We start from the raw sequence: 14659 nt of genomic DNA, 5'->3' as shown, positions 1-14659 counted from the left end.
GTGAGAGAGAGAGAGAGAGAGACCTGAAGAAGAGCTCTGTGTAAGCTTGAATCCTTGTCTCTCTCACCAGCAGAAGTTGGTCTGTTAAAGGATAATACCTCACCTACCTCTCTCTAATACCTTAGGACCAATGTGGCTACAACATCATTGCATGTAATATATTATAAATAAACAAGCACACATACCGTGTGTGTGTATTTCTATATAAAACAGGTACATATACTGTATATGTGAATAAGTATAACCTAAATGTAGTGTGTGTGAATACTGTCTGTATATGTGTATATCTATACAGTGTGTGTGTACTTAAAGTATATATAAAAATACTTCCTTCCTCACAGGAGTGTTCTATGGCTTAATTAATTAATGTTTCTAAAGCTTTTGAGATCTTTGGATAAAAGGCATTCTAGAACTAAAAAATAATTTTAACGGTATCTAGATACAGTGTACATAACATCTGTATTTATAGATTTTTGTAGTCTGAATTAGAGCAGATATAATTAGATCGTAGATAATAAGATTAGATATCATTGGATAGCTAAATGTGGTTAGATATTCTGTTTATAGATTCCCCCCCACATCAGGGTTTCTGATTTTAAAGAAATGCAGTGATTTTTTTTATATTAAAATACGAGAAAGGATGAAAAGACAAAAGTGCAAAATATGGAACAAACCACAAAATACTATTTGGATGAAGCTGGGGACTTGTGCTGAAGCCGGAAAAATCAGCACTTTGGTTTAATCTTTGGATACTTCGGGAATTTTTATTTTGTTTTGGGGAGTTTTTAAGCATGGTGCTTATGGGAGGGCACAAAATGTAACATGCTTCCCACTGTACAGTCCATCACTTTTGAAAGCGTTATATGAGTAAGGAATAATTCAAGTCACACCCTATCAAAGCAAACAACATTTCTGACCATCCTGTTATAACTGTTAGAAGCCGCTTGCGATTTAAAATGAGAACTATTTGCTTTTGGTTCCAGTGATTTCAGCTAAGAGGCTGAAAGAACCATATGCCCTAAACAGTGCCCATGCCCGTTTCTCCCATTCCAGTACAGACCCGGTCTTCAAATTTCTCCCCCACCTCAAGTCGCCTCACTACAAGGACTTGCCTTTTTAAGCCCTAAAACTGCCGTTTATTTCCCTACCATCCTTCATTTTCCCTCTGTGTATATTTGCAAAAGGAAATCAGTTCTCCCAGCTCAGCACTACAGTATTATGTATATTTTAATGTATTCATTTTTTCCTTTAAATTTTCACCTAAGGTGTTTAGGAAAAAAATACACAACCATTCTTTAGTGGTTGGTTGAAGGGAAAAAAATCTGCTTTTGGCTGTTCTGCGCTGTCGACATAGAGCTTCTTTGCCTCAATCTGTGGAAAATGTTATAGATTCAATTCCCCTGTTGGACCAAGAGTTAAAAATTAATTCATGAATAATAAAAACCAATCAGTCTGGTTGAGTTTAAGAAGGATTAGAAGAAAGGTTTTTGTACAAAAGCAGTTATATATCTTGGTGCAGATGTTGAACTATTAGATATTGTCCTGGTCTCCACTGGTTATCTGATAAAGATACTTGATTTGCAAATAGGGTTGTTATCCTGATGACTAGCTGGATCCAAATCTCCAGCTTGCAGCACACTCTCCTGCATCCTACAGAGATTACCCGCTGGGAAGGGTCTGTCTTTCAAGAGCAAAGTTTTGAAGGTCCCGGACTAGAGAAAGTATGAACTGGATTAATTAAGAAAGGTCAGGTGGTTGGTGTCTATTACAAGTTCTCCACCACCTCTTAGCAGATAATTCATTTGATTAAAAATGTATGGATGGTAAAGGGAATGTAACAAAATACATATTTTAAAAATAATTTAAACTTATTATTTGTAAAGGCTGTTTAGGCATCCAAATCCCCTTCAACTTCAATGGGACGGTGGCAAATGTGCTGGGTTCTGTACAATACAGAGCCGGCAAGGTAGTCCCTGCCCCAAACAGACATAGAAAGAACAGACAAACTGGCAGAGCCAGAGGAAGGCGTTACCGTATATACTCGTTCATTAGCCTGTTCGTTTATAAGCCGACTCCCCAAAATGGATAGGTAAAAATGGCAAAAACTGTATGACCCTTTCATAAGCCGACCCTATATTTCAGGGGTTGGAAAACTTTGGCTCCCGGCCCGTCAGAGTAAGCCGCTGGCAGGTCAGGACGTTTTCTTTACTTGGAGCATCTGCAGGCATGGAGCCCCTCAGCTCCCTGTGGCCGTGGTTCGTCATTCTCAGCCAATGGGAACAGTGAACCACAGCCACAGGGAGCTGAGGGGCTCCATGCCTGCAGATGCTCTAGGTAAACAAAACTACAATGCATTAGATCAGGGATCGGCAACCTTTGGCCCGCGGCCCGCCAGGAAGTGGCGGGAAGCGGCGTGGGCCGAGGGATGTGCTGGCTGCTGCTTCCTGCCACCCCCATTGGCCTGGAGCGGTGAACCGTGGCCAGTGGGAGCCGCAATCAGCCGAACCTGCGGACACGGCAGGTAAACAAACCGGCCCGGCCTGCCAGCGAGCTGCGTGCCAAAGGTCGCTGATCCCTGTATTAGCTATTCAATTCAATGATTCCATAGAGTTTAAAATCATCAAATTTTAGTGTAGACCCGTTTATAAGCTGACTCCCGCTCTTTGATGCGTCACTTTTTTTTACCAAAAATATTCGGCTTATGAACGAGTATATAAGGTACTTTCCATAGTCAATCACCTTCAAAACTTTGCTCTTGAAAAGTGGACCCTCCCCAGCTGGCATTTTCCTGTAGCATGCAAGTGGGTGGGTAGCAGGCTGGAGATTTGGATCCAGTTAATTTATTTGCTTCAGGAGGACTAGAAAGAAAATGTCTCGGCTGTTTTAGTTTTCAAAGGTTGGGCTCCAGTTTTGCGGAGTTTCTTTGCTGTTGAAAATAACTGATAAAGAGCAATGTATGCACGGTTATTCTCCCAGAGCAGTCTTGCTGTGCAGTGGTGTGGGATAGGGTATGGGGTAATTGCACGTCTCGTGAGGTACTGCTGGAACTCAACGCAAGGGTGAATAAGGCAGGCCAAGGACAGAAACACTACGTTGTCTTTCCACACCACAAAGCAATTCGCCGCAATCAGTTGAGATGTGGTTATGTGGGTGAGGAAGGAAGAAATGACAGCGGCCTTGGGTCAGGCAGAGGAAAGGGACAAAGCCAGTTTAAGCTCCAAAAAGTCTGTTCCTGTAAGAGCTGTTCAAGATGATATAGCACTTTGAGCTAAAAACAACTGTGCAGTTAACAGGAGTTTGAAGTTGACCCCAGCTACAGCTTCAAATAGCCGCAGCACCTTCTGCTTTGGCAGGTCGGTATGGAAAAATTGTCATTGCAGAACATTTGAGGTTACAGGATCTGTCAGTCACTAGTTTAAACTTGAAGGAGACTTGATGTTAAATATGGGGAATAGAAGAGAGACATGAGAAAGTAGTGTCATTTTTCTGAAACAAGAATGGATCTGCATCCATTACTGGGAGACCAGTCAGTCAGTGCCCATCATCTTTGCCTCAACCTGCCTTAAAATAGCTCCGACCATTACAGTACTCCAATCCATGCACCAGATGAGAAAAATCAGAAGAACTCTACAGCCCCCTGCAGGACTTGGTTGATGCTGCATTGACACATAACTGATGAGTGTGGGTTCAGGGTTGATGAAGTACTGAGAAGGGTTACAATCATAGTTTACTTTTTACAAATGTAATCCTGGGAAATAATCAAATTAATTTGTGGTCTGAAAAGTAAATGTGGATTCCTTTCAGCCACTTGTCTTGGCAGTTCTTTAATTCCTGTCTCAAGCACAGAATCAGATATTAGACATGTAACTATTGGGTCATCCAGCTCATCCTCCTATGCCAATGCAGGATTCTGCTCTATGGTACATTTTCCCAGTATTCTACCTAGTCTAGTTGTAAGTGTCACAAGCAAGGAGGCTTCCATCCCTTCCCTCCGGGGATGATTCCATAGCCTAAGGAGTTCTCATAATAGAAAATATTTTTTCCTACTATTCAGCGCAAAAGTTTTCCTTCTTAATTTCATCCCAGTCCTCCTGATTATGTTCTCTACTATCACGCTAAACAATTTCTGTCCATCCTTGCTGTTTACAAATATTTGAAGAGAGAATATATTGTTATCTCCTTAGTTATCTGTTGATCTCTCTTCGTAATGAGTGCAGACAACCACCTGGTCACATTTGGGTGCTCAAAGCTGCATCCAGTTTGTCAGCATCATTCTGATAAAATGATGCCCCCAAATTAACACAGTATTCCAGGTACAATTACGGCAGAACTGTGTAGAGAATTGTCACCTCCATGCTTCATGATATTGTAAGGCAATATCCCTGGGGTGCATGGTTGGCAGTGGAGATAAAACACAAGACTTCAGGATCTGAATGACTGAGCTAGAAGATCCAGGTCTGTTGCTCAAAGTCTGTAACAGACTTTTTGTGGTACAGACACTAGAGGGAGAAAGAGAGTTTCATTGTGTAAGTATGGTATACACATTCCCCATGACTTTTCCAAAATAACAGTCTGTGGAGCCGGAAGTTTGTTAGCTAATCCCCTGTCTGTCATAGTATACATTTTGTCCAGCACAATTGATAAATATATATTCTTAAGTATTCTTTTACCTTCTTAGCTGGCTTTGCAGGATGCTTCTTACTTCCAAAATGTTTGTTCCTCTTTTATTTCTCTTGTTAAAGGCAGATGTTGAAAAGCAGTAACCCAATCATTTTTGGCCTGTCACTAAGCTAATCCCCCTATTCTATTTTTAATAGTTCTACTTCCCCTAAGTATTTCTACCATGGGGAATGATGCCATGAAAGTCATGGTGTCCAATATGAGCAGTCTCGGTATATAATGCTCATACAACACCAGTGTTACAGCTACATTAGTGCTTTGGCACTTTTCATGGTGGACCATCAGACTAGACAAAAGAGCCTCACAAGCTCAAGAAGCAATCTTTGGTGCCTTCTGAGATGGAAGGCCATACTAAATGGCAGTGATTCACAATGATTCACTTTTCCCCACACTGAAGTAATCTAATCAGTACTTCACAACTTCTAGGAGAGACTAATGTGTAAGTGATTCCATTTTACATCCAGCAATGAGTAATTTGTAATAGATTACTGCACATTCTCAAAGTAACTAACAACCATGAGATGCTGTCAGTGCATGTATAGAAGGGTATTGTTGACAAGAATGTAAATGGGAGACTAAGATAGGAGAGGTCAGCAAATGAAGACACTATCATCAAGTCTTTTGAGTTCTGCTCTAAGGATCAGCTTATATCTGAAGATGCTTTGGGCTGATTCTCATTTTCACTGGGGTAAATGAGGAGTAACTCAATTGAAATCAGTAGTTACTCCAGTGTAAAACTGATGTGAGGTCAATATTAGGCGATTCAGCTTCACACCACAATAGGGGAAGATGCACCTGGAATTGTTTAGAGAGATCTCCGTGAGAAGCAGACTAATGCTCTTACTGTACGGGGAAGACAGAAACTAGCATTCTACACTCTGCAAAACTCTGCCAGGTGCTCTTATTGAGTCAGATCACCAGCTGCTTCTTTCAGAGTTCAGGTTTCATGCTTCTAATGCATGAAACGATTCCTTCAGTCCTTTGGGAATAATTTGGAGTATGTTGGAGGAAGCTACAGAGTGGTAATTGGGGATGAATTTGATGCATTGCTGAAATGCACAAAGGACAAAATGGCAAATGAAGTGTGAGAGGAGACAAAGTGTGAACTCACTGAAGTTGCAAAGAATATTATTGGGATAAAAACATGGCAGAGAGGAATAGAACAAGGCTCAGATGAAGTATTACATCATGTGGAGAATCCCTGAGCGCTCCAGGCAGGAAGGTGCTCTGATGAGAGAATGAGGAAGAAATCCGTGTGGTGGGAGTTGACCCATGCAAATGCTGTTGAAACTCTATAGTGCCACCAAACCGAGCAACAGTAAAGCCCTCACAACAGCACATGAAATCAAGAAAAAGTGAAAGCAGGATGATAACCTCTGCTCTGAAGCAAGACAGGCTGCCTGATAGCCCCGACTGGGAAGGAATTCCAAAAGAACTCTCTGGTCCCTCAAAATCTGAAATGAGCAATGTGTGAACAAAACCCACAGAGACAAAGCTTGGGAGAGATGACAGCTCTGCTGCTGAAAAAGGGATGAGTTTTTTACACCAGATCTCTGAGGCCAGAAGGGAAGCCAGCAATGGCTGAATGACCGATACCAGGTGATAATCACACCCTCGCCCCCCCACCCCAGACAGGTGGTCTGAAGGAGAGTTGGAGTTACAGGCTAGCATCACACATTTCTCATGTGAGCAGCATCTTACAGCCAGTCACTCTAGGAACAGTGTTTGAAGATGGAATGCAAACTGGAGGCAGAACCAGCAAGGGCAGAACTGAGGTCAGGGAGCGTGGGATCAGACCTAGACATAATGATTGGGAAAAAACCAAACAAAGTGAACCCAGTCATTGTGACTGTCTTATTCGTATAAGCAGGATTTCTGGTTTTAGGTTGAAACTGATAAACGGTGACAGACTCCCCACATTTAAGATAAGATTTTATAAAATATACACTGCAAATGCCCAGACCAGGGGCAGTTCGTTCCAAGGAAAGGCGGAGTTTTGAGTTTTTATATATAGGAGTTGGGGGAAAGGATTTTTCAAAATGCATATTAGGAAAACCTACTTTCACAAAAACTGAGTCAGGATTTGCCTAAAAATAAACATTAAATCCAACAAACAATAATAACAGCACTAACCTTCGTCCTAGCTATCTCACAAGCAATTTCAGTCCAACACATCAGTACACCTCTGAGCCACTCTGCTGGAAATGGGCTTTCTTGCAGGTTTGAGGAACATGTCATATTGAGAAAGTGGCAGCCAGATTGGTGCAAGGCGTAGCACTGCAGAGTGGTTTCGCCACAGCTATTAAGCTTTCATACAAATATACAATGCCCTTTGCGCTTGATGACTCTGATAGTGCCAGGTCATTTGTGAAAGCAGAGTCTGCTACCTGCAACCTTCTTGATGAATGACATTGAGAGCTGGAACTATGCGCAGCCAGAGGTGAATTGTACTTGAGAGAGATGATGAGACTTGGGAAGCAGAATATTCCAAAGAGCAGAAGAGTTTGAAATGGAGCCATTGATGATGGAAAGAGTTATAGTGCTGGACTTCATGGAGTTTGAGGAATAGGGATTGCCCTCATCAGATCAGGAGATGGTTTATTACAGCATGGTTAGTGTCCTGGAAATTGGAGAAGACACACTCATTGGAAGCTGATAGAAGCCCTATCTTGCGCGGATGCTCCAAAGGAGTGGGCGGGGACAGGAACCATGTCCCAGTATGAGGCTTAATGGGAACTGATGGGAATGGAATCCAGAGGTGGTGTTCAGGGTGAGGTGGAGCACATGGCCTGCTGAGTCCTGGCATGGCACTTGGAGGGAGCAGAAACTCAGAACCATCCCATTTTGTCATTTTTGCCTCTGCGATGGATAAAATAAAAATAGCCGTTAAGAGAACAGACAGGGAGGAAAACTTACAGTGAATCAATCCTAGAGAGAGAACGGTGATTAGCTTATCTGAGGGTTTTCTTTGACCTGCTCAGTGGGCTCATGCCGACTCTTGCTGTGTCTTTAACTCTCTGTGCTCTGACCTAGTGCTTAGTCCTGCTCCGTGGAATTACTGAGCCCTTCAGTTGTTCCATTGCAGTTTAACAGCAGTGAATGGCAGTAGCCAGCCTCGCTCTCACCTGGCCTCTCTGCTGACTTGAAATATTTTATACTGAAAACAGAGTGAGTGAGGTGAGAGTAGAACATGGCGAAGACCCTCTCTGCTTAAAGGGTCATTAAAGGGCCAGGCTGATTTGTGCTCTGGCCATTTACATTTGCAAAGGTGCTTGTCACAGAACATTTAGGTCTGGGTGGTGTGGGGCATGGTGAGGTTCTGTGGTAAGTGTTATTCTGCATGTGTGTTTCATGAATGCTTTGTTTAATGTCTTTGTGTCTTTAATGTCCTAATGTGAATGTAGGAGTATGCATGCTTGTGTTCATATGGTGGGTAGTGGCGTATGTGTCTCTTTGTTAGCGTTAATGGATTTGAGTGTGCTGATGTATGTGTGTATTGTTTGATGCTTGTGCATGCATCTTGTGCACACCCGTGCTTGATCCTTGTGCACATATAATTATTTTAAGACATGCAAAATGCAAGTTACAAATGAGGCCTACTCAGTGTGGCCCAGTTATTTGAGGCAGCCGAGGTGCTCGCAGCCATCCCAGCTCCATGCAGTTCCTATTATCTTGGCCAGAGAGAAGGCTCCCTTTTGGGCTCACCTGGTAAAGCTAGCACCTAAGGATACTGGAAGACCTAACTGGAGTGTGAATTGCAATAATGTGCAGTTGCTCATCCTTCGGACTCAGACATGAAATGGGGAACTCCAGGAACCAGAGGCCTCCAGTCCAGTGTCTGGCCCCAGGCGGGAGATATAATAGAATCATGGAATTATTTATTCTGTAGTGCCTACCAATGAGCTGGGTACTTCACAGACATAGGATTAGACAGGCGTTTGCCCCTCAGAGCTTACAGTCTTAAAGGACAAAGACCAAAGGAGGGATGGCAGAAAGGGGACTAGCAGCCTAGAAATTAGTGAAGGAAAAGCCCACTGGGGTTCCATGCAGGCCATTTTGCTACCAAAGCAGGATTGTTCCCTACAGTACCTTTTCTAGAGTTTTGTTGTGCCTGGATTAAAGGTGCAGAGTTCTGAGTAAGCAACAAATATCTGTGCATGTGACTGAAAGAGCAAGGCACTGTTGCTCCGTGGAGAGTGAGGGGCTGAGGTGACAACATGCACACGCAAGTGATTCTAAGTCCCTTTTAAATGAGGTATTGTCACTCGGGTGTGTATTTTGACATTTACTCATCACTCCGAAAGTGAGGACACAGCCTCTGTCTCCAACAGCAAGTCTCTAGAACAGAGTTAATATCGTTCTTCCAGTTAGTCTCCAAGAGACACCAACCAGCAGCACTCAGAAAAATTAACAATAACAGTACATTATACAATTCATCAATCTTTTTGTTTCCTGCATTGAAGCGATGCTGCTCAGGGCACTCTGGTTACACAGAGGTCAACACTTTCATTAGAAACCCGCCCCCCCCCCCCCCCCCCCCCCGCGCGACATACAGCCTTTCCCAGGAGTGCTGTAGAACTTGCCCATAGAAGTGGGTGCAGCTGGAAGCTTGGCACAGGCACACGGGTCCAGGAGTGATTGTTTAGTTCAAGACGTAGTGAAAAATCAGGCTGTTAGATAGGAGTGAAAATATTCTACATTTCCTCGGTGTCAGTGCAGGCCAGTTCTGATTTTAAAAATGAAATATGGCAGCTAATTAATCTAGATCACAGCTTAATCGCCTGTGGTGGGTTTTTAAAAAAACATTTTTGTACGAATATAGTGCTCATGAAAGTGAGGAACTCGTATCATTGGGCAGACTAAGGCACAGTGTGAGCAAGCTACTTCCCCCTGCCTCTCTGCCAGTGCACCTCATTCTTGACCTGCCGCAGCCTCTGCTGTTCAAGTTCTGAGCCTACCCTTATTTTACTAATGTACCTTAAATCTAGTATGAAGCAGATTTCCACAGCTCTGCCAATGAACTTCGATCCAGATCTACAGCACCCCGGTACTTCATTAATCCAGTCATGAAGATTCCAAAGCACAGACTTGCATTTGTGCAGATTTACAGTATGATATTGATAAGCAAATATCCGCTTATGTATTTGCATTATAGTAGCACCCAGAGGGCTCCTACCAGGATTGGGGCTCCATTTTTGTGGCATGCTGCTTCATTCAAACACATGGTCAGAGACAGTACCTGCCCTGCAGTGCTTCCAATCTAAAAGGACAAGTAATTGACAAAGGAAAGGGGAGCAGGGTTTTTTTTTTTAAACTGATCTTTATTTTCCAGAAATATACAAACTTATTCTCTCATTTCCCCTTCTTCTTCTTCTACTCCTCTGATGTACAGGACATTGTTACACCTTATCAAAACTTCACCAAGGTGTCCTGACAATGCACCATCGATGTATTCTTCTGTGTTTGCAAGCTGCAAGGGCTACCTGGTGTCTGTCGACGGCTACATGAACATGCAGCTTGCAAACACATGCCTCCATGAAAATCTTAGCCTTAGTCATTCTCTCTCTCTTTTCCATTTTCTGACCTAATTCCATCTCTCTACAAACTACTTGCACTACTGTACAGCCTCTACCGCCATAGTATCTCAAGTCTGGTGGGTGTTTAGTAGGAGGAAGAATAGTAATATTATATGGCTTTTTGTTTTACACATTATTAATTCTTACAAAACAGGGCTGCCAGGAACCCTGGGGGCATACAGTAAACGTTTTCATTTTAATGTAGCCCCATGGGGAAGAGTCTGGGTTTCTGTCTCTGGAATTGCTTTGTAAAGGTGATGGCTAGTTAGCATTTATCTTGAACATTTGATCTTTGAAGCTCAGTGAACTGTCATTCAAACTTAGTCCAGATTAGAGGAGGAGAGAAAAACAAGACTGGGTTAAGCACCAGTGAACTGACTTACGAAACAGTCCTACACTGACCCCTTGGGTTGCCAGTGGACTAGATGGAACTTATATGGCTTTTCCAGCTCTAACTTCCATGATTCTATGAAAATTAGTGAGACAAGGCAGTCAGCAATCCTGGAATGGAAGAAATTCAAGAACTTCCAACCAGTGTTCTCTTTTGTTTTCTCCATCAAGGGGAGCTGATTAAGAGGTAAGAGCATCGCAGCAGGTAATAGCACAACCGCCACAACCTCCATCCATAAAGTCATTATTCATGAAACTTAGTTCACACTTACTGGCCTAATGGAAGGATCCTTTTCCCTTCATTGCTTAAAAAATTTGACCTTCAAAAAAATTGAAAGTTTCCTGTGTGATGTTGGACAAGTGACTTAATCTCTCTGTGCCTCTATTCTCCATCTGTAAAATGAGGGTCGTAGTATTTCCTTTTTCCTACTGTCTGTCTGTCTGTCTTCCTACTTAGTTTGTCCCTGCCCTCATAAGTACAATCAATTAGTAGGAGTATGTGCCGTGCCTAGCACAGTGGGGCATCTAGGCACGTCTGTATTAATACTAGTAATAATAACGATGATGCTTGTAATGAGACCTTTCTGCTCCATCCATAATCCCATAAATCAGATTGTTTTCCATTCCTGTTTTGTCAGGATTGGAGTTCCCTGAGATGGATGCCCTGTGCCCTCAAAGATGCATTTCTGAATTCAAGGGGACAGCTTTCACATTGGAGACCTGCGCATGCGCTACCTTGTCATAGAAACTTTAGGCAAAAAAAAGCAGAAGCTGACCTTGCTCCTCTGAAAATGGCTTTGCAAGTAAGGCCTGTATTTGTGTGTGTACTCCCCTCCACAAACATACAATGAGTCATTTGCATATGGAGGCACCTGATTAGCACATCAGGTGATGAGGTGCGTGCATTTTGCAATTTTTAAAAATAAGCTCCTCTCTATTCTTCCCTTCCTGCTAGTAGCTATACTAAAAATAACCAGGTCCCTAGATTAAACTCTGTATGCACCTATGACTAGGATTGGAACCCTTTTGGGATTGTGTGTTTCTTAAAGTTATGGACAGAGCTGTAGATCAAAGGAGAAATCACATTTTTTTTTAATGTCAAGAAGTTGCTGGTCAGTTGACTATTATTATTAATTTGTATTTTGGTAACAATCTACTGGTCCTAATCAGGATATAGGCCCTAAAGTACTGGAGGCTGCACAAACATAAAAGTCAGTCCCTGCCCCTTTTGGTTGGTCTACACTAGCAACTTCTGTTGGTAGAACTATGCCCTTATACTGACCTAACTCCCGGTGTAGACAGCGCTATGTCAACAGGAGGGCTTCTCCTGTCAATACAGTTACCACCTCTCGGGGAGCTGGATTACCTACGCTGATGGGAGATGCCCTCCCGTTGGCCTAAGTAGTGTCTTCATTGAAGTGCTACAGTGATGGAGTTGAATTGGTGCAGCTGCAGCACTCTAGCCTTTACGTGTGGAGTCTACAATCTAACATAATAAAAGATCCAAGAAAAGTATGTAATGGAGAAAAGATTGATGGTAACAATGGTATGAACACACAGTACCAGTGTAGGTGGGTGGGTTTCATAGCACAAGTAAAGTGACAGAGCTCAGTGGAGCCTGATGTGTTGCCAACTCTTCCGAGTTTATTGAAAGTCTTGCAGCATTTGGTGTTTTTTCTTACAGCACCAGCTCCTGGACTCAGTTTGGTGAGAATCTCCACTTTCATTTTAAAAAGGAACTCTCTAGCCCTCAGGACTGCAGAGAAAAGTTTGAAAGCATGACTCAAGAACCCCCAAAGGCTCAGAAACATAAAGGCAAATAAAAAGGATCTACTATTTATTATTATTTAAAATCTCGTGATTTTGGGGATTCTGACTCATGATTTTTGCATGTTTGAGTTGCCAGGAGTAAGGCTGAACAGTGTAGGACAGATCTGAGCTGGGGAGTAATGGGTTAAAGCAACAGAGTGGAGTATGGAGTGAGCAGGGCCGGCTCCAGGGGTTTTGCCGCCCCAAGCAGCAAAAAAAAAAAAAAAAAGGCACGATCTGCGGCAATTCAGCGGGAGGTCCTTCGCTCCAAGCGGGAGTGAGAGACCCTCCGCCAAATTGCCGCCGAATACCTGAATGTGCCGCCCTGCTCCGGAGTGGCCGCCCCAAGCACCTGCTTGCTAAGCTGGTGCCTGGAGCCAGCCCTGGGAGTGAGTACTGTAGGACAGGCCTGAGCTTTGGGAGAAGCCCTGTGGGAGGGATCTGTGCTCATCCAGAACCCCATTGACCCAAATCCACTGGCTGCATTAACCCATGCAGATCCGTAACTAGAAAGCGGGAGGTGACTCTGCCAGTGTTAGGCTCTGCATTGCTCCGAGCATTCAGCCTTTGTGCCACACACAGACTAATCCTTTCTCTTTCTCTGGAATTGACACCTTGTTTCCTCCCGAGCTCTCCTCCTGTGTGGGGTACATTCCTGGAAGAACTTTGCCTGTGACACAGCAGATCAACAGGCTCGGGCTCAAGTCACCTCTCCTCCCTGGGATCAATACAGGGTTGGCGTGTGATGCTGGGGCTGGCATCACCTGCTCCTTTCAGGTCTGGCATTGATTAGCTGCAGCCTGCAAATAGAACTAGAGCGGTAATGCTGTGTGACCTCGATAACCCCTCCTCAGGAGCCTGCTGGAGCCAAGGGGCTTCTCACCACCATCACAGCCAATAGAACCATTTCATTAGTCTGGAAAGGTTAATTGCATTGAAAACTGGCATCGTCCTCAGCGCGTGACCATCATAAAACTGCACAGCAGTGCAAGGCCTGGAACCTTCCCAGTGAAGGGGGAGCACATCTGAGCTCTGAGCATGAACCAGCTCCACCCAACTGCACTTCTGAACAGAAATAGTCAGACCCTAAGTTTTCCTCTCTTGTCTCCATTCCATTCCTCCTGCCTGCTGCTGTCCATCCCCCTCTTCACTTCTGCTTACCTTTTGTCTCCCATCCCTCTCTTCTCTGCCAGGGTACATCCTGCTTTGGGGAGATGTGGGGCTGGGGGAGAGGCTTCTGAGCTGGTGAAAGCTATTCCCTTGTTATGCATCAGTCTGTAGAGCGGGTTAGTCAAAGTGCAGATTGTTGGCCACGTGCAGCCCACGGAATCCTGTCGTGCAGCCCATGGAATCCTGTCATGCAGCCCACAGCTGCTTGAATGGTTAATACAGATGTTTAGCCAGTAGGAGCATTGCAGGCTGGAATCTGTAGTCTCTGTGAGCCGCACCTCTGTGCTTATGATAAGGCAATTGCATTCTTCTCTACTTTATGCCAGTTAGATGTAGAGCTCAGGCTTCTGGCAAGTTGTTGCTACAGCTCTTGGCTGGGTGTAGTTTGGGTTCCCCCTGCTGCAAAATGCCATATTTACGTTTTTCATCCTTCCCAATTCACATTACAATCACCACCTCAGAAAAACAGTAGGACGGACAAGCTGATTTTATTAAAGGTTTGCCCTTCACCTCAGGCAGTTTATTGATAATATAAAATAAAAATTATATATTTTGCAAGATGAAAATTCTTCCCAGAGAGAATTGTTAATGAATCTGCTCTAGGGAGCATGTATATTTATTTACATATCTGTTAGCTGTTGGTTACAGGATCATATTTTGTGATCAGGATATTACACGGGCCTTTTCTTCTATAAAAAGTTTATGTGAGAAGAACACCCCAAATAAATCAGCCAGCCAGGGCATTACATACCAAAAAAACTTCTTCAAGCATCTGAATCCCTAAAGGTTTTGAGGATCTAGTTGGTATGTTTTCTAGTAGCCAAAGAGAGAGCTATTTTTGATAGAGGATGGTCTTGTTCTTAAGACACAGGGCTTGGAACTGAGACTGGGGTTCTATTTCCAGCTCTGTCACAGATTTCCTGTGCGACTTTGGGCAAGTGCTTTCACCACTCTGTGCCTCAGTTTCCCAACCTGTAAAATGAGGATAGTGACACTGTCTGATCTTGTGTTTTGAGCTGTGATTCATAAATGTT

The 14659-nt window shown here is 43.5% G+C and overlaps 1 protein-coding gene across 5 annotated transcripts in view; it reads left to right on the top strand.

The window, feature by feature from the left end:
- Window positions 1-14659, top strand: part of ESRRB (estrogen related receptor beta) — a 177853-nt gene that overhangs the window by 68722 nt on the left and 94472 nt on the right. The window contains exon 1 of one of the 5 annotated variants that reach the window (XM_045012602.1): window positions 11526-11542. The exons of the other annotated variants lie outside the window; for them this stretch is intronic. Coding sequence (XP_044868537.1) covers window positions 11538-11542 — 5 coding nt within the window. The 5' untranslated portion in view covers window positions 11526-11537. Of the gene's footprint in view, window positions 1-11525; window positions 11543-14659 lie in introns of those variants that run through there. 5 annotated transcript variants of the gene reach the window in all.

Source organism: Mauremys mutica, chromosome 4 (assembly GCF_020497125.1).
Source record: "Mauremys mutica isolate MM-2020 ecotype Southern chromosome 4, ASM2049712v1, whole genome shotgun sequence".
Taxonomy (NCBI): Eukaryota; Metazoa; Chordata; order Testudines; family Geoemydidae; genus Mauremys; species Mauremys mutica.
The sequence above is the reverse complement of the archived record's forward strand: the minus strand, read 5'-3'. Positions and strand labels throughout refer to the sequence as shown.